Here is a 26,504-nt window from a genome sequence, read left to right as displayed (position 1 = left end):
TGATCTGCTGCGAGCCCCCATCCCCCACCAAAACCGGGGAATCAGGGCAGGGAGGGAGTGGGCCTGTGCCTACGGGAGGCGCCAGCATTCGTGGAAGGCCTGCTGTGTCCTGTGGCTGATGCTCGCCCTGCAGGCGCTGCCTTCGAGTGCCGGCCGCCTGCCCCCTAAGCTGGGCGGGCGGTCAGGAGCGCCCGTGTGTGTTCAGGCCGGCAGTTCCGAGAGCCAGGCTGGTGGGTGCCTCCGAGCTCAGCCGGTCTTCCTGCAGGGGAGGACCACCTTGGGAGACGCATCGTCACCTTCAGCTGCTGCCGGATGCCCCCCTCGCACGAGCTCAACCACAGGCGTCTGCTGGAGTAAGTCCCCTGTGCCCGCACCCCTCCCCGCACGCCTCCCGTGCGCACGCCCCTGCGTCACCAGCCTGAATGGATGTTCAGGGTCAAAGGCTGACATTTGTAGATTGACCAGCGGATCCCCAGGCAGATGTCACATGACCGCCAGGGACTGAGCTTCAGCCCTAGGCCCCAGGCTCCCTCAAAGCCCCTCCACACCTCCCCCTCCACCCCCCCACCCCGGCCCCGGCCCTCTGCACTTGCACCTCCCACTCACCTGTGTGCTGCCTTGGCCACCATCACCCTTCCATCCTGTCCCTTGCCGCTGGCATCCGCCAGCTCTGCGAGGGCCATGCTGCCTCCAGCACCCCCTCCTGGTGGGGCCAGGAGCTGCATGAGAGCAGGGACACTTGGCCCATCTCTGCCAGGAGTCGCCCTCAGGGTGAGCGGGTGACCTGGGCCGGTGGCACCTCCGCCTGGGGAGGGGGCTGCGGTCTGAGGACGGCTCCTGCTCCACCGGCCACTGTGGCCACCGTTCCCATCAGGGTCCTCCTGCTCAGCAAGTTACGCTGCGAGGCAGGCCCAGCCACGCTACTGCGGCGGCCGAGGGGCACTTCCTGCACCCAGGACTCGGGTGCTCCTGCCTTGGATCTGCCCTCTGACAACACTCTCACTGTGGTTCCCCCATGGGCTGAACCCCGGCCCGTTTCTGGGTGTTTCTGGGAAATTTGTGTGCCTCTGCGAGGAACAGAGAGTGCGGCCGCCTGGGAGCCTGGCTTGCGGCGAGGGGCAGCTCAGAAGGTGGGGGGTAGGGGGCTAGGGGGTAGGGGGGCAGACTGTGGCAGCTCTATGGGAACCCACCGACTCCCACCCACAGCTCAGGGCAGCCGTGTCTGCAGCCTCAGCTCACAAAGGTCGGTCGGATCCAGGAGCAGCCCTGGCCGGTTTTGCTCAGTGGTTAGAGCACTGGCCTGGGGACCGAAGGGTCACGGGTTCGACCCCCACTCAAGGGCAGGTGCAGAAGCCTCGGGGCTGGCTGCTTTCTGAGAGTCCCTGGGCCCACGCGTCCGACCCGATCCCTCAGAACCTCCGGCAGCAACTCAAGATGCAGCGGTGACAGCGGAACCCCTGCCAGGACCCGGGCCGGGACAGTCTGCGCCCGTGTCTGCCGCCAGGAGGTGTGGCCTCCCCGAGGGAGCTGCCACTGGCTGGCTCCCCCCCACCCCCCAGAGCTCACGGGCCCCAGGGCGAGGGGACACCTGGTCCCAGGACAGCGCTTATCCGGGGCCTCTGAGGTCAAACCCTCTCCTTGTCCACTTGTGCCTTTTGTGGCATCAAGTCGTCCATGACCCGCGGGTCGGCCCGCAGCCCGGTGCCGCTCTGGGCAGGAGCGAGTCGGGACGGGTGGTCTTGTGAAGGCGGAAGAACCGGACAGACCTGGCGGGCCGGGCGGGGCGGGGCCGGGCGGGGAGATGGTGGCTCCATGGGGGCAGGTACAGGCTTTCTTTGGGGTGAGGAGCCCGTTCTGGAACTAGAGGGGGCGGTGGTGGCAGGACAGTGTGAGCGCCTCAGTGCCACCGGGGGGTCTGCTGTCACGCCTGGCTCTGCATTTCCCCTCCGTCCGGGAACGTCCGCCTGCACCGGGCGCCTGGTGCGCCCCGTCCCCTGCCCACCGCCCGCGGGCGGAGCTGGGAGCCGCGGTGCGGCTGTCCACTGTGCGGGGCCTCCCGGGAGGGGCCGCCATCGGGGCGGGGGTGGGGGTGCTGTTTGGCCTCATAGTGACGAGAGGGTGGCCGGGTGACAGCCGTGCTCCCGCAGGTACCTGAGGCACACGCTGGACCAGCACGTGCAGAGCGACTACACCGTCGTCTACTTCCACTTCGGGCTCAGCAGCCAGAACAAGCCGTCGCTGCGCTGGCTGCAGGGCGCCTACCGGGAGTTCGACAGGAAGTGCGTGCCGGGGCCTGGGGGCGGGCGGGCGGGCGACACGCGGCTCACGGTGCGGGGGGCACGGGCAGGAGTGGCTGGTCGCCTCCTCTCGGAGCCGGGCTGTGCCCCGCGTGGTCCGTGGGGCGGGGTGGCACGCGTGTTTACGGGGCCAGCGGTCAGGAGTCCCGCTCGCGGGCCATCGGGTCTGCTCACGGCCACTCAGCTGCCGCGCGGCGGGAGCGCAGCCACGGTGTGTGAGCGAACCGCGGAGCCGTGTTCCCGCAAAAGCGGTTCTGGGCCTCGCCGGTGGCCCAGTGGTTAGAACGCCGGCCGGTGCACCGAAGGGTCATGGGTTCAGTTCCCGGTCAGGGGCATGTGCCTCAGTTCTAGGCTTAATCCCCAGCCCCCCGTCGGGGCATGTGTGGGAGGCAACTGTGTGTCTCTTTCACATCCATGTTTCTCTCTCTCCCACCTTCCTCCCTCCCCTCGACTTTCTTTAAAAAAAAAATATCAATGAAAAATATATCCTTGAATGAGGATGAAATTTTTAAAAAGTAGTTTTGGACGCTGAAATGTGAACTTCATTCCATTTCCACACGTCATGTCAAGAACTGTCATCCTGTTAATTTTTTCCAACCGTGGAATTAGCCCCTCTTAGCTGCGGGCCGTACCAAAGCAGGAGGCGGCCGGTTTGACCCCGCCAGGCCCCAGGGTCACCCGCTGGCCCGCTCGCAGCCTCCGCCCCGCCCGGTGCGTGCCAGCTGCCTTGGCTCAGCCCAAAGGCTTTGCCCTGAATTATTCAGGAGGGAGGGAGGGAGAGAGGGAGCGGAGCAGCACCTCGTTTGTAAGTGGGTGCCGGTGCCTCGCGGTGGGGGACGCCGTGGCCCACAGGGTGGACGCCCTGCCCCCAGAGTCAGTTCCGAGCAGAGAAGGGGTGAGGGTCTGTGCAGTGTCAGTTCTGAGCGCGTCGCCCCTTAGCCCTCGGGTACGCCCCGCCCCGGCCCCCCGCGTGAGCCCCAGTGACACCGCCACCGGGTGCCGCCCACGCTGGGCGGGAGGCGGGCCCTGACTCCCCGGGGGACCCTCTCTGAGTCGGGGTTGACGTCCTTGACTTGGCTGTGGCGAGAGCGGGCGTCCTTCAGCTCGGGCGTTGCCGTGCGGCGGGTCCGAGGCCTGTCCCCTCCCTCAGGTACAAGAAGAGCCTGAAGGCCCTCTACGTGGTGCACCCCACCAGCTTCATCAAAGTCCTGTGGACCGTCTTCAAGCCCCTCATCAGGTACCGCCCGCTGGCCTGGCCCCGGCCACACGGCCCCCCGGGTCCCAGCGACCCTCCTCTCACGTGATGAGCGGGTGCACCCACACATGTGCTCACACGTGCACATGCATGCGTGTGCTCACATATCCACGCACCGTCTGTGATCCCAGGTCGCTCTCCGAGCGGCTGCCTTCTGAGCGTGTCTGCTCTCGGGGCCATGCTGGGACTTGAGAAGGCACTTCCAGCGTCCATGCTGTGAGGGGCGGAGGAACCCTGTGCCATCCACCCATCCCCCCCCCACGCTCACACACACTCACACTCACACCTCAGTGTGCGGCGGCCTGAGCCCTGCTCGCCATCTGCAGAGCCTGGGGTCCAGCAAGGGCTGCGGGCTGGAGAGGGACCGAACCGCAGACAGAGGCCAAGGGGGTTCTGGCGTTGGGATGCGGAGCCTCCCTGCAGCTCTGAAGCCTCTGTCCCGCGATGTTCCCACAGGACCCCAAGGCCCCCTCTGCCCCCCAGTGCGGGAGGCTGGGGGCCGGGCACGGGTCTGATTCCCCCTCCTCCACTAGGGGAGCCAGTACACCCGGCTGGGCCTCCCTCGGGCTCTGGGCTCAGCTGGGCTTGTGATAAAACAGCGCGGTTTCCGTTATGAGATGGGAAGGTTCTAGAGACCTGGGCAGCACGGAGCCTGCGGTAACAGTGGTGTCATGCGCTCGGACACTGGCTAAGAGGGCGCATCTCATGTTGTGTTCACACTCACACACACACACTCACACAGACACACTCACACACAGACACACATTCACACACAGACACACACTCACACACAGACATACACACACACGCACTCACACACACAGACTCACACACAGACACAGACACACAGGCGCACACACAGACACATATACACTCACACACAGACACACACTCACACAGACACACACACTCAGAGACATATACACTCACACACACAGACGCACACACTCACACACACACACAGACACGCACTCACACACACAGACTCACACACACACAGACACACACAGACTCACAGACAGACACACACTCACACACACACTCACACAGACACACACTCACACACACAGACACACGCACGCACGCACGCAGGAGGACACGAGGAAGCTGGGGAGGCAGATGCGCTCGCCACCTTGACTGTGGAGACGGTGTCACGGGCACGCACCGTCCACACTCACCCAACGGCAGGTGAGCGAGGGCCGTTCTGTGTCAGTCAGTCAAGCTTCAGGGAAGCTGTACAACCTGCTGCCCAGCCCTGGCTGGTGTGGCTCAGTGCTTGAGCGTCGACCCATGAGCCAGGAGATCACGGTCCAGTTCCTGGTAAGGGCACAGGTTATGGTTCGATCCCCAGTCCGGGCACATATGGGAGGCAATCGATTGATATTTCTCAATCAGTGCTTTTCTCTCTCCCCCGTCCTTTCTAAAATCCACAAAAAACAGATACGTGGGTGAGGATTTGTTTTTTACGTTAAAAGGAAAATGGGGGGTCACTTGCCAGGAGCGGGTGCTGGGCTCACGGTGCCCTCCTGTCCCCTCCCCACGTTGCAGCTCAGGGCGCCGAGGCTCGCGGATCACGTGGACACGGGGAAGCACATTGTAGTGACCGTGTGTGGGGCGGGGCGGGCGCTGGATTCATCCGTCACTTCCTGCCGTCCCCAAGGGTCTGGTCACGGTTGTACACCCGACCTAAGGATAGTGTGTGTCAACTGTAATGAAAAATAAAATTTATTTAAAAAAAGAGATGAGAAACATAGCACCGGACACAGGGTGGTGCCTGCCAGGGTGGCAGTGGGCTGGGTGCCACGGTCGCCTCCGGAGGGAGAAGCCATTCCCGGGGGCTGAGGCCTGCAGGGGCGAGGACGCCAGGGCTTGTCTGGCCTACGGCCGTGCTGGCTCCACTGTGTCCCCAGGGCCACTCTGTCCTGGGGAGAATCCAGAGAGGACTCTGATGGCCCCGCCCTCGGGAGAGGAGGTGGCCGGGTGGGAAGCCACCACTGACCGGGCAGCCTCTGTGGAAACTGTCCCTGCTCAGTCACATGAGACATTTCCTTTTTATTTTTTGTTAACTATACTTTTGCACTGAAGCAAAATTGTTTCATTAAAAAATTATATATTCCCATTATCCATACTCCTTCTTTTAGATAAGATTTATTTGAAAGTGGGTTTGAGTTTTATATCTTTTACAACCTCTTAAACTATATTTAGCCCCAAATTATTTTCTTGTTATTGCCTTCACTTTGCTCAAATCATTATTTTTGTTACTGACTTTATCCCATTTCCATTTTTGAGGCCTGAGAGCCATTTGATGATATTCACAACCGGATGAATCGGATTGGTTCCAAATTTTTATAGTTTTTAAAACCTCCTTTATGCTGACAATTTCGGTGGAAAATGTCTGTTTGTTTTTATAAAAAAAAAAAAAAAAAAAGAGGACAGTAAAACAACAACAAAAAGTAGCTCCGGCCGCCCTCCCCGCGCCCTCGCTCCCACGCCACCCCGCCCCCACGCAGGTTCCGGCCGGTTCAACCTGGAGGCAGTTCTTGTTCGTATGCAGAGGCGTCTCCAGAGCGTCTGGTGCATCCGGGAGCCATAAAAGCGAAACGCCCGCAGCCGGGCGCCGCGGCCTCTGCGCCTGGTTTGGGCGGTGTCGGCGGTCACACTCAGGAACACGCGTGCTGACCGCCCGGCCCGCACCCCTCCCAGCACCCCCGCGCCCGCAGCTCTGCGCCTGGTTTGGGCGGTGTGGGCGGTCACACTCAGTGGAACGTGCTGACCGCCCAGCCCGCGCCCTCCCAGCACCCTCCCCGCGCCCGCAGCTCTGTGGCAGCCTAAAGTTCCCATCTTCTTCTGCACTTTTAGTCACAAGTTTGGGAAAAAAGTCACCTACTTCAACTACCTGAGCGAGCTCCGTGAGCACCTCAGATGCGACCAGCTGGCCATCCCCCCAGAAGTCGTGCGGTGAGTCGCACCCCATCCCGCATGATCTGGGTCCGGGCCCCTCTTCCTGCCCAGCGAGTGCCGGCCCGCCTGGCGCGGGGCTGGCACGGGGAGAGGCGGCGCGGGCCGGCGGGACCCACGCTTTCTGGCCTCCATTGCAGGATGGGTCTCACGCTCCGTTGGGGCTGCTGGGGTGCAGCGTCCTTGCTCTGGCATGGAGTCAGGGCAGTCAGGGTGTGGGGACCGGAGTCAGGGCAGTCAGGGTGTGGGGACCGGGGTCAGGGCAGTCAGGGTGTGGGGACCGGAGTCAGGGGCAGTCAGGGTGTGGGGACGCTGTGGGGACCGGAGTCAGGGGCAGTCAGGGTGTGGGGACCGGAGTCAGGGCAGTCAGGGTGTGGGGACCGGGGTCAGGGCAGTCAGGGTGTGGGGACCGGAGTCAGGGGCAGTCAGGGTGTGGGGACGCTGTGGGGACCGGAGTCAGGGGCAGTCAGGGTGTGGGGACCGGAGTCAGGGCAGTCAGGGTGTGGGGACCGGAGTCAGGGTGTGGGGACGCTGTGGGGACCGGAGTCAGGGGTAGTCAGGGTGTGGGGACCGGAGTCAGGGCAGTCAGGGTGTGGGGACCGGAGTCAGGGCAGTCAGGGTGTGGGGACCGGGGTCAGGGCAGTCAGGGTGTGGGGACCGGAGTCAGGGCAGTCAGGGTGTGGGGACCGGAGTCAGGGGCAGTCAGGGTGTGGGGACCGGAGTCAGGGCAGTCAGGGTGTGGGGACCGGGGTCAGGGCAGTCAGGGTGTGGGGACCGGGGTCAGGGGAGTCAGGATGTGGGGACTGGAGTCAGGGTGTGGGGACCGGAGTCAGGGGAGTCAGGGTGTGGGGACCGGGGTCAGGGGAGTCAGGGTGTGGGGACCGGGGTCAGGGCAGTCAGGGTGTGGGGACCGGAGTCAGGATGTGGGGACGCTGTGGGGACCGGGGTCAGGGGAGTCAGGGTGTGGGGACCGGGGTCAGGGCAGTCAGGGTGTGGGGACCGGAGTCAGGGCAGTCAGGGTGTGGGGACCGGGGTCAGGGGAGTCAGGGTGTGGGGACCGGAGTCAGGGCAGTCAGGGTGTGGGGACCGGGGTCAGGGCAGTCAGGGTGTGGGGACCGGGGTCAGGGGCAGTCAGGGTGTGGGGACCGGGGTCAGGGGCAGTCAGGGTGTGGGGACCGGGGTCAGGGGAGTCAGGGTGTGGGGACCGGAGTCAGGGCAGTCAGGATGTGGGGACCGGAGTCAGGGGAGTCAGGGTGTGGGGACCGGGGTCAGGGCAGTCAGGGTGTGGGGACCCGGGTCAGGGCAGTCAGGGTGTGGGGACGCTGTGGGGACCGGGGTCAGGGCAGTCAGGGTGTGGGGACCGGGGTCAGGTGAGTCAGGGTGTGGGGACCGGGGTCAGGGCAGTCAGGGTGTGGGGACGCTGTGGGGACCGGGGTCAGGGCAGTCAGGGTGTGGGGACCGGGGTCAGGGCAGTCAGGGTGTGGGGACACTGTGGGGACCGGGGTCAGGGCAGTCAGGGTGTGGGGACCGGGGTCAGGGCAGTCAGGGTGTGGGGACGCTGTGGGGACCGGGGTCAGGGCAGTCAGGGTGTGGGGACCGGGGTCAGGGCAGTCAGGGTGTGGGGACGCTGTGGGGACCGGGGTCAGGGCAGTCAGGGTGTGGGGACCGGGGTCAGGGCAGTCAGGGTGTGGGGACCGGGGTCAGGGGAGTCAGGGTGTGGGGACCGGGGTCAGGGCAGTCAGGGTGTGGGGACCGGGGTCAGGGGAGTCAGGGTGTGGGGACCGGGGTCAGGGCAGTCAGGGTGTGGGGACCGGGGTCAGGGCAGTCAGGGTGTGGGGACCGGGGTCAGGGCAGTCAGGGTGTGGGGACGCTGTGGGGACCAAATGCTCTCAGGACATCCCGGTGCCCGGGACCCCCACGGGGCCGGTGGCGTTTGCTGAAAGCCCGGTGTGTCTGCTGCTTGGTTTTACACGCAGCGAGCGACGCCCTCCCGTCTCATGAAGGTGTGCGGTGGCCTCACCCCCGAGCCAGCACAGGGCGGGGCCCGATCCAGCAGATGCTTCTGACCCTCCCTGGGTGCCCTCTGACCTTCCCTGGTGCCCTCTGACCCTGCCTGGTGCCCTCTGACCCTCCCTGGCGCCCCGCCCTTTGCAGCTCCCTCTCTGGGGGCTCCCCTGAAGGAGCAGGGCCCTCGCCCAGCTGCATGCAGCTGGGGCCAGCAGCCTCACAGGGTGTGGAGATGCTGGGCTCCCTCTGGGCACCAAGTCAGTGCCAGATGCTGGGGGGGAGCAGTGCAGGGAGCGCCTGCCCTCAGGACACTCCCAGGTGGTCGGGGCGCGCCAGCAGGGCTGCAGGGGGCACTGAACCCAGCTGGGAGGGACCCGGGGAGGGGGGACTGCAGAGGCTCCCAGGAGGAGGCGACTCCTGAGGAGTGTCACAGGGACAGTGGCCGGGAGGCGTTTCCAGGGAGGGGGCTGTCCCTGTGCAGACACACGTGGGTGACACAGTGGCCAGGGGTTGGCAGGAGAGCCTGGGCAGTGACGGGGTTGGACTTCCCTTCCTGCCATCTCTGTGGACCCCTGTAGCAATAGCTGTGTGCATGTGCATGTGTGTGTGTGTGCGCGTGTGTGCGCACGGCCCAAAGAGCCTGCCCACAGGGTGAGAGCGGCCTCTGCTGGGCCCGCAGGTACGACGAGAAGCTGCGGAACCTGCACAGGGGCCGGCCGCCCGCTCCCGCCAAGACGCCGCCACCCCGGCCTCCGCTGCCCACCCAGCAGTTTGGCGTCAGCCTGCAGTAGTGAGTGAGCCGCGCCTGTCCTCACTCCCTCCGAGGGGCCCGGGGACGCCCCTGTGTGTGGGGGGGACCCTGGGACGCCCTGTGTGTGTGGGGGGCCCTGGGACGCCCCTGTGTGTTGGGCCCTGGGACGCCCCTGTGTGTGTGGGGGACCCTGGGACGCCCCTGTGTGTGGGGGGACCCTGGGACGCCCCTGTGTGTGGGGGGGACCCTGGGACGCCCCTGTGTGTGGGGGGGACCCTGGGACGCCCCTGTGTGTGGGGGGGACCCTGGGATGCCCCTGTGTGGGGGGGACCCTGGGACGCCCCTGTGTGTGGGGGGGACCCTGGGACGCCCCTGTGTGTGGGGGGGGGACCCTGGGACGCCCCTGTGTGTCGGGGGGACCCTGGGACGCCCCTGTGTGTGGGGGGGACCCTGGGACGCCCCTGTGTGTGTGGGGGACCCTGGGACGCCCCTGTGTGTGTGGGGGACCCTAGGATGCCCCTGTGTGTGGGCAGGTCGTCCCCAGACTTTTGCCTCCGGTCGCCAAGCTTAGTCCTGCAGGAAGAGTGACGTGTGACTGAGCCGCCGTGTGTGTGTGTGTGTGTGTGTGTGTGTGTGTGTGTGTGTGTGTGCGCGCGTGTGCGCGTGCGCGCGTGCACCTGTGCAGGGGACCCAGCAGCAGGCAGAGGACCAGGGCCCCAGGGTCCTCCCAGCTTTCATCACCGCTGCGCACCAGGCAGTTCTGGCTCCCGCCCTGGGTCACGGCCAGGACACTTCCCGCCACCTTGTAAAGGACTCTGGGCCACCCTTCGGGCCGACCTCATCTCTAAGACTCAGCCACCTGTGGCACCTCCTCCAGGAAGCCTCCCCTGATGCACGCAGGGCCCTCCGTGATGGCAGCCTGATCCCCAGGCTGTGTGGGGAGTCTCTCTCGTTGTTTTCCGGGTTCGGCGGTGAGCTCTTTGTCCATCCGCCTACCCTCAGGCCTGGCACTGAGGCACCTGATGAGGGATGGCAAAGGGGAGGTCTCACCCTCCCGCGTGGGGTGGCTGGGCCTGATCTATAGGATGCACAGGAAGCAGAGACGGGGGCGGGGGGGCGCGGAGGGTCCTGGAGCAGTTTGCTCAGCTCCACCTCAGTGAGCCACTTCCTGTTGGAAACTCCTGTGCAGTGGGTTCTCCTACATAAAACCTGTTAAATCCCTCGCCGCCTTGAAACGCTTTGAGAGGTGGAGACATGAGAAGGCTCTGGGCAGCACCTGGGCGGGGCTGGAGGATGCCCACCTGCCACCTCCCACCTGTCACTTGTCCTTCCCGAGGCCTCTGGGTGTGGGGAGCCCTCATTGTCCTCTCACGCATGCGCTCTGGGGCGAGGGGGCGGCAGACATGGCCCCGGGGACCCCCCTCTCTTCTTGGCCTGGAGTGAAGGGGGGCAGAGAGGAGGGTGTGGCGGGCAGAACAGTGACACCCCCTCCATGAGGGAACCTGTGAATCTGTCGCCTTACATGGCAGAAGGGCCTGTGTGAGAGTGACTGGTTTAGGGTCTCGGGTGGGGGATTGTCCTGGGTGGTCAGGGGCCCAGTGTCACCACAAGGGTCCTTATAAGAGGGAGGAGGAGGAGGGAGAGGAGAGGTGAGGACGAAGCAGGAAGCAGGGCTGGGACGTTGCAGGACCACAAGCCGAGGGAAGCAGGCGCCCCCAGAGGTGGAAAAGGCCGGAACGCGTTCTCCCCCGGGATCCCCAGGGCCCATGGGAGGCAGGCAGTGTGGGGTGTGCGGGGAGGGGCTGGGGGAACCTCACCCCCAGCCAGGCAGGTGGCCCGGGAGCCTGCTGACAGCTGGCAGGGAGGGCCAGGAGGTGCAGCAGGGAGGGGTGGTGCCCGGTGTGCAGGGAGGAGGTAGGATGGGCGCCTCGGTGCGTCACCGCCGTTAAAGATGAACCGTTATTTTCCAGAACTTTCTGTGATGCTAGACATGGCCCGCACTGCCCACGTGTGGCTGTCGAGCCCTCGAGATGCGGCTGCTGCACGTGAGGCACTGAATGTCTAACTTTATGGAAAAGCGTCGCTGCTGGCCCTGGAGGCTCACCCCGCCCCCGGCCAGGCACACGGGGTCCCTCAGCGGCATTTGCTGCTGGAACGAAAGCTCACCAAACGGCACTTCCTGTCCTTTTTTCTTCTTCTTCTTTCTAGTTTTATTTTTTTTAATATTTTTAAATTGATCTGAGAGAGAGAGGAAGGGAGAGGGAGAGGGACAGAAGCAGCGATGAGAGAGAAGCATCAGCCAGCTGCCTCCTGCCTCCCCCACAGGGATGGAGCTTGCAACCCAGGCATGTGCCACGACCGTGAATCAGACCGGCAGCCTTTGGGTGCGTGAGTTGATGCCCAACCACTGAGCCACACCGGCCAGGGCACCCTTTTCTCTTTTTTTAAATATTGTAAAAACGTGCTGGTGTGGCCCACTCTTGTGAATGGGTGTGACCTCACACTCCTACAGGCCCCCTGAAGGCAGGGCGGGGAACGCACCTGCAGTGACCGTGGGCCCCGCTGGGGGCGCTGGTGAGCACTCGGCTCAGAGGAGGGTCCCAGGAATGCCCAGCCAGCAGGCCGGGGAGTTTCAAGCCACCTGTGACCCTCTGGCCTGTCTCCGGCCGTCCCGAGGTCCTGCTGTGCTACTGTGTCCTGATCCGGGGTCCTTTCCGTCATCAGCCTCCCCCTGATGACCAGCTGCGCCTCTTGGATTCGCTCCTTTGTTGCTCAGAGCCACTTCTGTCTCGTGTTGTCTGATAAAACTTTAAAAGTGTAAGACCAAAAGCACGCCCACCTCATGGGCTTCAAAAGCCATCCACCCGAGCCCGAGCCCGTTTGGCTCGGTGGATAGAGCGTCGGCCGGCGGACTGAAGGGCCCCGGGTTCGATTCCGGTCAAGGGCACGTGCCCGGGTTGTGGACTCGACCCCTAGTGGGGGGCGTGCAGGAGGCAGCCGATCAGTGATTCTCTTTCATCATTGATGTTTCTATCTCTCCCTCTCCCTTCCTCTCTGAAGTCAAAAAAAATACATACTTTTTAAAAAGCCGCCCACCCGCGTGCGGGGGACGTGCAGTCATTTGTGTGGCCCCTCTGCTCTGGGAAGCCCACCAGGGCCCTGTGGTCTTGGGTTTGAGCAGGTGCCTCTCAGAACGTGTGGACACGGCAGGCGGTGGTGATGCCCCTTACAAAAGCCGGGTGCCCGCCTGCAAACGGGTGGGGAGCCTTTTCTCTGCCAGGGGCCATGGGATATTTAGACCACCATTTGCAGGCCACACAAAACTATCAACGGAAACACTGGCCCGCGATGTTCCGTCAAACACTGAATTAACTCACCCCTCGTGCGTGCCCTGGCAGGGCCAGACCACGTGATCTCGCCGGCCTTGCACGGCCCGCCGGCCGGACGTTCCCCACCCCTGCAGCAGGGCCAGTCGTCACTGTGCAAACCCGCTCCTTGTGCCCCGAGGGCGTGACGAGGAGCATCGCACAACCTTTGAAACCCTGCACAGGCCGCTCTGAGAGGGAATCCGTGCGATTGGCTCTTTAATATTTTATGCCGCTTCATTGCGAACACTGTAATAAAATGGCAATGAACATAGTCAGTAAAGCACCGAATGTGTCATTGGCTTGGACTGTGAATGAATAAACATCATTAAAGTTCATAGCAGAGTCCTATTCACAAATGCTAATTTGCTGAGTTGGGTTCCACAGCACAGAACAGAAAGCCATCACCTTGCCACACGCTAATTGAGTCCGTATGTTGCGGGGCAGTCAGATTCAGGAGGTCCTTGCTGGCTCGCTGTGCCTGAAGAGGGCGCATGGAAACGCACATGTGTGTTTAGTGCAGCCCTGTCTGGGCCAGGGTGGGCCACTGGGAAGAGGGAGGGGCCCCCTGGGGATGGGGGAGGGGAGGCCACATCCCAGTTCTGGCACTTTCCAGCTTTGGGAAGTCGAGCTAGCAATGCCAGTTTCTTCTCTGTAATTGGAATTGAACCCCTGCCCCCCTCACCCTCCAGGGCCACGGGGGCTTAACAACAGGGTGTCAGACTATATGAGCCCGTTCCTGCTCCCTAGCACTTCGCCTGCTCTTCTTCCTCTTCAGAGTCCCCTCCTCCAGGAAGCCTTCCCTGATGACTCCACACAAACAAGAACCACTTGTTGAAAAGACTATTTTTTCTCCCATTGGCCAACCCTGGCCGGGGTGGCTCAGTTGGTTGGAGCATCATCCTGCGCGCACTGAAGGGTCGTGGGTTCGATTCCCGGTCAGGGCACATACATAGGTTGTGGGTTCCATACAGGAGGCAACCAATTGATGTTTCTCTCTCACATTGATGTCTCTTTCTCTCTCTCTAATTTTTTTTTAAGCATATCCTTGGGTGAGGATTAAAAACAAAAGAAAACTCGTCGGCCATAACTTGAGGGTCTATTTCTGGACTCTCAAGCCCGCCCTGTAGCTCTCGATGCCGGTGCCGCACTATCTTTATCACTGAGGCGTTTAGTAGGTTTAGAAATCGGAAGTGCGAGTGCTCCACTTCGTTCTTTTTCGGGACCATTCCGGCTATTCTGGGGCCTCGAGTTTCCATGTTAATTTTAGAACCTGCTTGTCAGTCTGCAGCGCAGGCCGCGGGGCTCCCAGTGGGGATGGTGCTGCCTCCGGGTCAGTTTGGGGTTTTGCCATCTTAGCAATATTGCGATTTGAGTCCGTGAACACAGGCGGTCGTTCCATTTATTGGGACCTTTTCAAACGTCCAGGTTGTTTGGTAGTTTCCGCTGTGCCTGCTCCGCCCTGTTGTGTCAGTGACGGGTGGTGACGGACCCGGGGGTGCTCTGTGCGTTGGCGAGCGGGACCGCGTGGCTCCTGGGCCTCTGCCTCTCTCGCAGAGCGGAAGGCCGCGCTGAGCAGGGCACGCTTCTGCAAGGGGAGAGGTGAAGGGTGGCTGCGGGCGGGGGACACGCGTCTTTGGTCTCCGGCACCCGGTGGCTGTGCAGAGAGCGTGAGATGCCACCTGGGAAGCTGCGTGGGGGGAAGAGGGGGGAACAGGCCTCCTGAGGCTCCGGCTCAGGCCACGTGCCGGCCTCACTTGCCAGAAGCCCCACCCGTTAGAGTTTGGGGGCCTGGTCTCGCCGATGAAGCAAACCTGTTTCTCTTTGCCCATTTGCCTCCCAAAGTGGGGGGCAGCTGAGCAGAGGTGAGTCACAGCATTCCAGGGCCTGGGCCACCTCCCAGCACCCCCACTGCACCCAGACCCCCACCTCAGGGCACAAGCCTGGGGCTGCTCCAGGGACAGGGGCCTGGGAGTCTGCTGTGACTGGAAGCCTAGGCTGTGTGGCCGCAGAGGGATCAGCTAGCCTCTCGAGTCTGCTTTGTCCTCCGTAAGCATGAGGCGCTGCGATGAAGCCAGTGGGCTTAGTAGCGTGCCAGGCGCACAGTAGGTCCTCACGGCTGGGTGCTTTCTGTGATGGTCATGGGCGCTGCCCGGTTCTGGCGGCACCCAGGCCCTCCGGCTGGCTTGTGGCCGAGACCTTCGCCGATCGTGATGCGAGCTGCACCATCCTTCCCGCTTCAGAGGGTGGGAGGGGGTGTGAGATGAAGGACCAGCTCAGAGGGTGGGAGCAGCCTGGGTGCCACCCTCCCTGTTATCACTGTAATTTCAGGTGACCCTCCCTCCCTCCCTGTTCCTCCTGTTTTTAAAAAATCACAAACTCAACATAGCTGGCTGCTCAGTGGTTAGAGTGTCTGCCCGCAGACCAAAGGGTCACGAGTTCGATTCCTTGCCAAGGGCACATTCCTCAGTTGCAGGCTGGATTCTCAGCACATGTGGGAGGCAACCAATCGATGTCTTCCTCTCTCTCTGGCTTCAGATCCTGATTCTGCCAAATGAGCTGTGGGGGAGAGTGTCTTGTCTGTCTGTCTGTGTGTGTCTGTGTTTGTGTCAGTGTGTCTGTCTGTGCCTGTGTCCATGTCTGTGTGTGTCTGTGTCCATGTCTATGTCTGTGTCTGTGTCTGTGTCTGTGTGTCCATGTGTGTCCGTGTCTGGGCCTGTGTTCGTGTCTGTGTGTGTCCGTGTTCGTGTCTGTGTGTCTATTTGTGTGTCCGTGTCCGTGTGTGTGTCCGTGTCCGTGTGTGTGTCCGTGTCCGTGTCCATGTCCGTGTGTGTCCGTGTGTCTGTGTCTGTGTCCGTGTCCGTGTGTGTCCGTGTCCGTGTGTCTGTGTGTCTGTGTCCATGTCCGTGTCTGTGTGTGTGTCCGTGTCCGTGTCCGTCTGGGAGGGCCTTTCATGTATGTTGTACATGGCGCTTTAAAGGTTCTTTATGTGAATCGGTGTCAGATTAGCGCAGCCAGAGGCCGAGTGTGAACAGGCCTCTGAGGCCACATCCGGGTTTTCTTCGCGGACGTTTTTGATTGATCAGCACCCACCTGGGTCCCCGCTTCTGCCCTCAGGGCCACGTCTCCTCGCCTCTGGGCCTTCCCCCTGTGCTTCCCTCCTCTGGAATGCCCCTCCCTCTTTTACCCTCTGGGGCTCCTACTCATCCCTCAAAACCCAACTCGGAAGTTGCCCCAGGTGAACCTTGGCCACCCCAGGCCTCCCCTGCGTCAGGTGCGTCTCAGGTGGCGCCCGACACCGTGCTTCCGGTTGTATCATTCCTGCCACTCGGCCACCAGGCCACCGGCTTCCTGAGGCCGAGGCTGCGTCCCCCTCGGCGGGGCCCTGGGTCCTGCTTCCCCGCAGGTGGGGCGATCCCCCATCGAGCCCAGGTGACGCTGTTGCTGTCTCTTCTCTCCCTCAGCCTCAGAGACAAAAACCAAGGCGAGCTCATCCCCCCGGTGCTGCGGCTCACAGTGACGTACCTGCGGGAGAAAGGTGAGTGGTGGGGGCTCCGCCAGGGCCGTGAGGGCTGGGGGTGCCCTCCCCGGGAGGCCCGCTCCGGTCCCGAGCGCCCCGGGCCGGGGAATTGGAGGAGTGGGAGCCCGCGCAGGGCGGGTGCCCCGGGTGGGACGGGCTCAGGCACATGGCTCCCCCTGTGGGCTCTGGACCCGGACTGTCTGGGCCTGAGTCCTGGCTCCACGGTGTCCTAGCCGTGTGGCCTTGGGCCTCTGTTTCCTCATCTGTGCAATGGGTCAGCAGCAGGGCCCGGTTCTCGGGCTTGGTGAGGGGCCTCCAGAGCAGGGACTCCTCTGACCTGACAGGTGAGCCAGGTGTGCAGACCCCGCTGGGCGCTCGGGGGCTTGGAGGGCTGAGCCCTGTGGCTCCTCCCAGACCCCGGAGGCCTGGCCCAGAGCCGCAGGGAAGGTGTGTGGAGGCTGCTTTGATCCTAACAGGAGGGACAGGAGGGGTGGTGGCCGCTGGCAGGGGCTGGGACAGGTGCTGCGTGTGCGCGTGTGTCTGTGTGTGTGTGTGTGTGCGTGTGTGTGCGCGCGTGCTCACGCACGTGCCCCAGGAACTGTGCATTCAGTCACACAGACAGCACCTCCGTGGCTGGAGGACCTGCGTGCCATTGGAGCTGTCTCCACTCTGGCTAGACGCCATTTCTCCTACGATCCTTTCGGTTGTGCGTTTCAGGAGGGGGCGAAAGCTAGCGCGTGAAGACCCAAGTCAGAAACTGTGACGGGTGTCTTTTTCTTTCATGCAGCTGCTCCTTCATTCATTAAAAACAAACAAAAACCCCACACATGAGCCCAGCCCACCGTCGGGCTCAGTAGCTACTTGCTGCGAGAACATGTGGATTGAGCGCGTCCTCCTTGGCGCCCCAGGCACTTGGTTACCACGGTGACCGCAACACAGGGTCCCGCCTTTTGGGCTCAGGGTGGCTGATCTCTGCCTTGCCTTCCCTCCGTAAAGCTGTCACCGCGACGACCCGGGTGTCACCAGCGGGGATGAGCTGGTCGGAGATCAGGGGCCTGAGCTCTCACACTGGAGTCCCTGCTCTGGCTTCCCTGCTGTGTCTCAAACCACCATGAATTATGTGGCGTGAGACAGCATGAATGGGTTTTTTTTTTTAAATATATTTTATTGATTTTTTTTACAGAGAGGAAGGGAGAGGAATAGAGAGTTAGAAACATCGATGAGAGAGAAACATTGATCAGCTGCCTCCTGCACACCCCCTAATGGGGATGTGCCTGCAACCAAGGTACATGCCCCTGACTGGAATCGAACCCAGGACCTTTCAGTCTGCAGGCCGACGCTCTATCCACTGAGCCAAACCAGTCAGGGCTGGGTTATTTTTTAAAATATATTTTTATTGATTTCAAAGAGGACGGGAGAGGGAGAGAGATAGATAGAAGCATCAATGATGAGAGAGAATCATTGATCGACTGCCTCCTGCACGCCCCCTACTGGGGGTCGAGCCCACAACCTGGGCATGTGCCCTTGACCAGAATCCAACCCGGGACCCTTCAGTCCGCAGGCTGGCGCTCTATCCACTGAGCACACCGGCCAGGGCTTGAAGGTGTTATTTTATCTCAGTTTCTGAGCTCAGAAGTCCAGGCACACGGGGCCGCTCCCTGCTCAGGACTCACAAAGCTGAATCCAAGGTGTGGGCGTGCGCCTTCCCTCTGGGCTCCGTGGCAGCCTCCACGTCCACACGCACTCAGGTCGCAGCCAAATCCTGTTCTTTGCGGTTGAACTTCTGAGGAGCCTGCTTCCTGGCCGCCCGCCTGCCACGGGCCTCTTCCCGTCTCGCTTGCCTTGCTGTGTGGCCCCCCCACCAGCGGAGACCTGGCCACGCACGGCGTCCCTGTCCCCAGAATCCACACTCCTTTTGCCAGGAGGAGCCTGGTCCCTTTTTAAACGCCCGCCTGATTAGTTCAGACCCACCCAAGCTCGTCCCCCTATTTCAAGGTCAACTGCCTTGGACCTGAGTTCCATCTACAAAGTCCCTCCATGCAGCACTGTGGCCAGTGTTGGACTGAGTGCTTGGGCCCAGGAATCTGGGGGCGTCCGAGAATTCTGCCTCTTACAGTCACTCGGCCAAAAACAGAGAGGAAATAGCCCCCCAGGCGGAGGGAATAGCAGTGGCTGAGGCCAGGAGGCCCATGGGGCCGGCTGGAGGCTGGAGAGAGGGTTAGAGCAGCAGTGGGGCGGGGGGAGAGGGCGAGGGCAGCGTGGCCAGACCGGCCAGGTCCGTGGTACCGACGCGTGGGAAGCTCTCCTGGCTGACAGGGACCGGGAAGGGTGCCCACAGGCGCTGGTCAGAGTCGGACATCCATGTTGAACCTCTCCCTCAGCTTCAGAATGGAGGCAGCCTGAGGCGGGGAGGCATGAGGGTCTCATCTGTGAGATCCTAAGTGGGAATCACCACCTACCTGGGCAGTAGAAGGGTCCTTCATATGTGGCTCATGTGCTGGGCGACTGGAGTCTTATATTTTACTAGAGGCCCAGTGCACTGGGGGGCAGGGCACCCCTCAGCCCAGCCTGCACCCTCTCGGGGAGCGGGCCTAAGCAGGCAGGCGGACATCCCCTGAGGGGTCCGTAGCGCTGCCTCATAGGCGGGAGAGGCTCCTGCCACTGCCACTGCCACTGCACTCGCCAGCTGTGAGCCCAGCTGCTGGCTGAGCGGCGCTCCCCCTGTGGGAGCGTTCTGATCACCAGGGGGCAGCTCCTGCGTTGAGCGTCTGGCCCCTGGTGGTCAGTGTGTGTCGTAGCGACCGGTCATTTCTCTGTTTGATTGATTTGCATATTAACCTTTTATATAGGATTTCATTTCATTTTATTTTATTTTATTTTTTAAATATTTTATTGGTTTTTTACAGAGAAGAAGGGAGAGTGATAGAGAGCCAGAAACATCCATGAGAGAGATCGATCAGCTGCCTCCTGCACGCCCCCCACTGGGGACGTGCCCGCAACCAAGGTACATGCCCTGGACCAGAATCGAACCTGGGACCCTTCAGTCCGAAGGCCGATGCTCTATCCACTGAGTCAAACCGGTTCGGCTAGGATTTCATTTTAATTAAATTTTAATTTAAATCACATGCAGCGAGTGGCTGCATGCTAGACACTCATGGGAAGAAAGGGGAGCAGAGCGCGGAGGCTCCCGGGTGCCTGGCGGGTATGCTCCCCGCATCCCTTCTGCAGCCACGGCGGCCGAGCGCGGAGGCCAGGCCTGACTTCAGTGCCAGGCCCTTTCCCGTCTCCCTCCTGGGCACGCGGGTGGGGAATCGGTGGGAATACGGAAACATTGGAGTTGAGAGGAACGAGTGAAGGCGGGGCAGTAGATGGTGGGGGGAACCAGCCTGGAGGGGGTCCCCCGGCAGCCGCAGGAGGCCAGGAGGCGGTGCTGGGCGGGCGGGGCGTCGGGGACCCGGGGAGCGGGACGGGATGCAGGAGGCTGTCCCGCAGGGCTCCGCACCGAGGGCCTGTTCCGGAGGTCGGCCAGCGTCCAGACCGTCCGCGAGGTCCAGCGGCTCTACAACCAAGGTGAGCGGCTCCCAGGACCCCTCGCCTGGGCCTCAGCCCGATACCCCAGGCCACGTGCTGTCCCCCGCCCCCAGGACAGCCCAGGCCGGGGCGGCTGCCGGGGCGTCCTATGGCCGGCCTCCCGGGCAGGCGGTCCCTCCAACGCCGCCCTCCTCAGGGTCTCTCCCTGGGGCCGGGGGGCAGGGGAGGGTGTTGCAGGCCAGAGACTGTGTCGCGGAGGCTCCCACAGCTGCCGCGTGACGCTGGGGAAGCAGTGAGCTCGCTTACAGGGAGGGTCCCTCTACTCCGGGCACCCCATCATTTCCATGGTCACACAGTCGCTCCGTAAGCGATGGGCCTGGCGTTGGGCGCTTTGGGCCCGCCCTGCTCAGCCCTGTGCCGGGCACAGGGCACGAGAGCCTGGGCCCCGACCTCACAGCGCCCCCATCCCAGGCGGACCAAGCCACGCCCCAGAGACAGTAACGCCCCAGCCTCGGCCAGGCGCCCTGGAGAAGCAGAGGCGGGGGGTGACAGCACCCCCATTTCCGGAGGACAGAGTCGTCCCCCAGTCATGTCGCCCCGGCGCCAGGCTCTTGCCCGCGGAGGTTTAGAGCCGCTTTGCCTCAGAGCCCGGCTGGGAGCAGGAATCCCGGCCCAGAGGCAGAGCTCAGACTCCGCCCTGTCCAGGGAAGCCCGTGAACTTCGAGGACTACGGGGACGTGCACGTGGCCGCCGCCGTCCTGAAGACCTTCCTGCGGGAGCTGCCCCAGCCGCTGCTGACCGCCACGGCCTACGAGCAGGTCCTCGGGATCACCGGTACGTGCCGCCCCGGGGTGCCCGCCGAGGGCCGGGAGGGGAGCCACCCCACCGGGACCCCCAGCCTCAGCGGGCACCGCGGCCATGGGGGCGGCTGGTCCGGCGCAGCGGGGCTGAGCGGCAGGGTGGCCACGGGCGAGCCCGGCGTGGTTCCAGGCTCACAGGGGGTGCTCCGTGCCCTGGCGTGTGACAGCCCGCGGGCGGGCCCCTGCTGTGGCTGGGAGGGCTCTCTGAAGGGGCCGCGGTGCGAGCTGGAGGTGGGCCTGCTCCGGGACCCCCTCCGGGGCCATCGTTCCTAGAAAGACGGGGTGAGCTGGAGAGCCGAGTTCCAGGACAGGCGAGCCCCGGCTCGCTGGCTCCACGGAAATACTCATTTCACAGGCTCTGTGCCCGTGTCCCTCGTCCAAAATGGCTTGTTTCCAGGAAAGGAAAGGACGATCACTGTGTGTGTGTGTGTGTGCGGGGGGCGGGTGGGGTGTCCTGCAGCAGCAGCTGTGCGTGTAAAGCACGTGTTGGTGGTAACCCTGCCCAGGGCGTGGCGGGAGGTCAGCACGCCGAGGACTGGGGTGTGCGAGTGTGTGAGTGTAAGTGTGTAAGGGAGTGTTCGCGTGTGTAAAGGATTGTGTGTGTCTGCGTGTGAGTGCTTATATCTGAGTGCATATGAGTGTGTGTGCATGAATGTGTCTGTGTGCAAGTGCATGTGAGTATCTGTGCATGTGTGTATGTGTAGAAGGGAGTGTGTGTGTATGTGGAAGGCAGTGTGTGGGAGAATGTGTGTGTGTGCATGTGTGTGTGTGCATGTGTGAGTGTGTGCATGTGTGTGTGTATGCGGGTGTGTGCGTGTGCTTCTGCAGCGGGAGCCTGGGGAATGCTTGCTGATGCGTGAGTTTTGACCTGCAGCTTACAGAGCTCGGTGGGGGTGCAGTTAAGAGGAACTGGGGTCTCAGAACCTGGGACAGCTCCACCCCGGGTGGGTGTGGGTCCTGAGCCACTGAGAACCGTGAGCAGGTGAGCTGGTCTCGAGCGGGTCAGCCACCTTTTCTGTAAAGAGCCAGATGTAAACACCTCAGGCTTTGGGGGCCAGACTCAGCTCTGCAAAGCAGCCCTAGACCAGGGGTCCTCAAACTCCGGCCGCGGGCCACGTGCAGATACAAATATTGTATTTGTTCCCGTTCTGTTTTTTTACTTCAAAATAAGATACGTGCCGTGTGCATAGGAATTGGTTCATAGTTTTTTTTAAACTATAGTCCGGCCCTCCAACGGTCTGAGGGACAGTGAACTGGCCCCCTGTTTAAAAAGTTTGAGGACCCCTGCCCTAGACAATATGCAAATGAACGGGTGTGGCTGTGCCAATAAAGCTTTATTGATAAAAGTCTGCCATTTGGCCCCCAGGCCCTCGGGCTGCCGTTTTCCAGCGCCCGGCCTGACTTCCCATTTGTCAAGCGAGCGGCTTTCTGGGAGGCAGTAGCCAGGCGCTCAAGCAGGGACGGAGCTGGGGGAGAGAGGGTTTGCTGAGAACAGCTGCTCGGCCGGGAGTAGGCGCTCCAGGCCATCGAGGCACTGTCCCCTGCGCCTGGGCCCTCCCTCGGGGGGACTCAGGAGGGACCCCCGCCCCCCGTGCCGTGGCAGGTGTGGAGAGCAGCCTGCGCGTGACCCGCTGCCGCCAGATCCTGGGGGGCCTGCCGGACCACAACTACGCGGTCCTCAGCTACCTCATGGGCTTCCTGCACGAGGTGAGCGCCGGGCAGGGCTGCCGGCGGGGCCTGGCCTCCATGTCAGCCGCAGACCAGGTCTGGGGTCGCCCTCCCTCGGCCTAGGAATGCCACCCCCTAGCTCCAGAGGGCTTCACCCAAGGCCTGGCGGGCAGTGACTCCACTGAGCAGCCCTGCGCTGCCGGCCGGGCCGCCCAGGCTCACCGCTGCCCTCGCTGTTGCCCTTGGCCTTCCTTCCTGGGGCCTCTGCTCCCACGTCGTCTCCTGTCCGCAGGGGGGGGCATTGGGGAGGGAGCCTGGAGGGAGGGGCTGTGTCCCAGGCCGTCTGCTGGGTGAAGCCAGGGGCCCTGCCCATGCCCGCTGTGCTAGAGGCCCCACCACTGGGTAGAAGAGGGTTCTGAGGGAGGCTGAGGGGTCCCAGAGGAGACTGTAGAAGGTCAGAGCCAGAGGGGCCCTCAGGCACCAAGGCCGATCCCTTCCCCTTACAGATGGGGAAACTGAGGCCCAGAGCAGGGAGGTGGCAGCACAAGGTCACAGCCCTGGCTCCCAATCCAGTGTGTTCCCTGCACGGGACCCACGGGTCACCCGTCTCATGCCCTGCAGGTGTCCCGGGAGAGCATTTTTAACAAGATGACCAGCTCCAACCTGGCCTGCGTCTTCGGGCTGAATTTGATCTGGCCGTCCCAGGGGGCGTCCTCCCTGGGCGCCCTGGTGCCCCTGAACCTGTTCACCGAGCTGCTGATCGAGTACTACGGGAAGATCTTCAGCACCCAGGACGCCCGCGGGGAGCCGGGTGCCGGCCCGGCCGGGGCAGGGGAGCAGGGCGACCCCTTCGCCGGAGGCCTCGCCACGCCCACCAGGCCTCCGGCCCCTGGCAGCCGCCCGGAGATGCCGCTGGTGCTGGAAGTGTCCCGCTGACCTCTGCCCATCTGTGCACGCATGTGTTTTGTAAACTCGCCATTAAATGACCTCCCGTGGCAAGGCCTGGTCCTGGTCCCTCAGCCCTGGCCCACATCCCTCAGCTGTGGGCAGAGACGTGGTGACAGGTCTGTCAGAACCATAACTCCCGTGGCCTGTCTGAAGATGGGCATTTGTTGGGCGAGGCCTTGTATCTGGCAGCTGCTGCTGCTGCAATGCCGCGTAACAAAGCCGCCACCTGAAACCAGCTGTGGGGCCTCTGTCGGTGGGTCAGCTGAGCAGTGCTGGTCTGGTGGGGGCTTTAGCGGCTGCACGGGGCGTTCCACAGGAGGCAGACGGGCAAGCACCTCCTTGCTCTGGCTGCTGTCACACGTGCTCGCACACCATTGGCCCACGCCAGTCTCATGGCCAAGGCCGGGACCGCAGTGGGAGGGCTCTGCAGAGTTATTTGGCAAAGTGGGGGAGGCTGTGGAGAATTGGGTGATAAAGCGGGCGATGTGTTCTGGCCCCGTGGTCCTGGCCATCCTGTTACAAGGTCATGGACCCTGTTGAGCTGCTGGAGAAACATCGGTGTGAGAGAAACACATCAACTGGTCGCCTCCTGCACGCACCCTGACCAGGGCCCCACTGGGGAGGAGCCTGCCACCGAGGTACGTGCCCTTGACCGGGAATCGAACCCAGGACCCTTCTGTCCGCAGGCCAACACTCTATCCACTGATTCAGACCGGCCAGGGCTCTTTATTCTATTTGCAAACACACACTTGCAGCTCTGACCACCTGGCACAGGGAGCCCAGACCAGGCCTGAGTGGGGTCCCCAAGAGGGTCGCAGTCCGAGCCGAGAAAAGCCCCCAGTCCCCGCCTCGGCCCCTGGAGGAGCCGCTGGCCTCGGCGCCTGCCCCCAGAAGGGCATCTTGTATTCACCCTGCTCAGCGCATCCCAGAAGCGGCCTCGGGGTCCTGTTGCAGGAAAAAATCTGAGATAGAAATGACGGCTCCCTCACGCGCTCACCACTGTGAGCCCCGGAATAACGGCCTTACATCAGGCCTCATGAATCATGCAGAAAGGTTCACGGTGCGGCGCAATCGTGAGAAACGCCTCACATGCCCTGATGCTGGGAGGGGGCCGCGACACTCCGGTGGCTGCTGTGACCATGGTCTCCCTCTGGCAGGATAAGTGGGCTCGTGGCTTCAGCGTGGGGAGGCCTCGTCAGCCTCCGCGGCATCGAAACACCATTTCCCCAGCACCTCAGCAAAAGAAGGTGGGCGCCGTGTTACTGCTGAAGCCCTAACCCTCTGGTTGTGCATGTGGCCTCACCTGGAAGTAGGATGACTACGTTTAAGTGAGGTCATTGGGTGGACCCTTATCCGTTACGCCGTGTCCTTATGAAAAGGGACATTTGGACACACAGGCGCCCAGGAAGCACGCTGTGTGCAGAGGGAGGCAGAGGCGGGTGATGCGTCTAGGCCAGGGCACGTTGGAGATGGCAGGGCACGCGGGAGATGGCAGGGCACGCGGGAGGTGGCAGGGCACGCGGAGATCGCAGGACACTGGGAGATGGCAGGGCACGCGGGAGATTGCATGGCATGTGGGAGGTGGCAGGGCACGCGGAGATCGCAGGGCACTGGGAGATGGCAGGGCACGCGGGAGATGGCAGGGCACGCGGGAGATTGCATGGCATGTGGGAGGTGGCAGGGCACGCGGGAGATGGCAGGGCACGCGGGAGATTGCATGGCATGTGGGAGGTGGCAGGGCACGCGGGAGATTGCATGGCATGCGGGAGGTGGCAGGGCACGCGGGAGGTTACCAGCGAATGGCACGGAGGGCCGTGGGTGAGAACGCCAGGGAAGAATCGCTGTCTAAGCAAAGGACCACGGTCACCAGGGGCTGGTCGCCAACCGTCTGTCCCGGCCTCAGGAGGAGCAGCCCTGCGGGCACCTGGACCTCGGCCTCCGGCCTCCAGAACATATTTCTGTTGGGGTCTGTGGTGCCTAGTCACGCCGCCCTCCCCCCCCCCCCCCACACACACACACTACGACAGTGTCCCAGCGGCACAGCCCTCTGGGGAGTGGAGTCCCGTCACCACGGTCATGTGAGCAGAGGCCACAGAGAGGATGACCGTCCGACAGCCTGCACCCTCCACCCCCGAGGGCTTCCATCCCCAAGGGCCAGGGAGCTAGGACGGGCCCCAGCAGGGCCCGGGGCAGATGGGGCTGGGAGAGGTGCTGGAGGGCGGCCGCCCCACCCCAGGGCTGTCCGCACACGGCACAGGACCCCCGGGTGCTGGCTGGGCGGGCGGAGCTGCAGGAGGCAGATGTCTGCCCACTCTGGGTCCCTTTCATGGCAGAGCTGTCCCAGGGAGGAGGAGGGGGCAGTGAGGGTGCGTCTTTGGAGGGGGTTCCCGTCCTGGTCAGGCGCTGGGATGGCACCAGCGCCCAGACCCCTGCCCTCGCGGTGGGAGTGGGCTCTGCTGGAACACGGGGCTGGGGGATGAGGACGAGGCACAGTCCGGGCTCACGCGCCACACTGCAGTCTTCGCTCTCCAACCTCAGCGCTGGCCCCTCACCCCGGCTTTGCCAGGCCAGGTGGGCTAGCAGGGGGCTCCCAGGGGACCCCTGAGCCAGGGCAGAGGCAGCCCCAAGGCCAGCAGCTCCGTCCCAAGACGAAAGCAGTGGAGTTCACAGTGGAGGACCAGGCTGGAGGCAGGAGCCGGGAGCCGGCAGCTCAGGCAGAACGCCAGAGGCGGGGGAGGCCAGCCAAGGCGTTCAGAGGGCAGGCCGAGGCGCAGACCTGGGGCCTGCAGCGCCCCACGTTCAGGCAGAAGTCAGAGCCGTCACACTGTGTGACCCTCGCCCACCGGAAACAGGATGGCTTGTAGCTGACCCCTGCTGGGTGGGCTGTGCAGCCCTGTGCCCCCTCCTTCCCTCAGACCCCCAGGCCTCCAGGCGGCAGTCACTTTGCATTGGACCCCCTGCTCTGGCCACAGCTGGACGCACGGGTGGCAGGCCTGGCCGAGCAGGGAGCCCGGTGCAGGGGTCTGGCTCCCGTTTGGCTGCTCTCGAGGCCACTGGTTAAGCCCCAGGTGGTTGTGGGGCCTTGGGTGCCCCGCTGCCCGGGAAGCAGCAAAGGCTGGTGATGACAATCAGTGTGGCCAGCACCTCCCCGTGGCGCCTGGCCTGCTGCTTGTTGCTGGCAACCATCGATTCTGGCCCTAACAGGTGCACCTGCCACCTCCTGGGGAGGGGTCAGGCGTAGAGGGCGCCCTGAGCTCCCCTCCTCCCACCCTCCCCAGGGCCCACCTCCCGCCCCTGTGCTCCCAGGGCCTCTGGGCTGAGGCTGCAAACACAAACCACAGGGC

At 63.1% G+C, this 26,504-nt stretch overlaps 1 protein-coding gene across 3 annotated transcripts in view; it reads left to right on the top strand.

Moving 5' to 3' along the window:
• ARHGAP8 (Rho GTPase activating protein 8) overlaps window positions 1–23,539 on the top strand; it is a 38,984-nt gene extending 15,445 nt beyond the window's left edge. Inside the window, exons 4-13 of one of the 3 annotated variants that reach the window (XM_059681404.1) lie at window positions 266–353; window positions 2,148–2,279; window positions 3,448–3,534; window positions 6,412–6,510; window positions 9,197–9,307; window positions 16,098–16,171; window positions 19,646–19,723; window positions 20,390–20,518; window positions 22,148–22,251; window positions 22,834–23,531. In XM_059681404.1, coding sequence (XP_059537387.1) covers window positions 266–353; window positions 2,148–2,279; window positions 3,448–3,534; window positions 6,412–6,510; window positions 9,197–9,307; window positions 16,098–16,171; window positions 19,646–19,723; window positions 20,390–20,518; window positions 22,148–22,251; window positions 22,834–23,148 — 1,217 coding nt within the window. In that variant the 3' untranslated portion in view covers window positions 23,149–23,531. Of the gene's footprint in view, window positions 1–265; window positions 354–2,147; window positions 2,280–3,447; window positions 3,535–6,411; window positions 6,511–9,196; window positions 9,308–16,097; window positions 16,172–19,645; window positions 19,724–20,389; window positions 20,519–22,147; window positions 22,252–22,833 lie in introns of all 3 variants that reach the window. The other 2 variants (XM_059681405.1, XM_059681406.1) reach the window with 2 other exon arrangements.
• Window positions 23,540–26,504: the final 2,965 nt, after the last annotated feature.

This window comes from Myotis daubentonii, chromosome 2 (genome assembly GCF_963259705.1).
Source record: "Myotis daubentonii chromosome 2, mMyoDau2.1, whole genome shotgun sequence".
Lineage (NCBI taxonomy): Eukaryota > Metazoa > Chordata > Mammalia > Chiroptera > Vespertilionidae > Myotis > Myotis daubentonii.
This window is presented reverse-complemented; position numbering and strand designations above follow the sequence as displayed.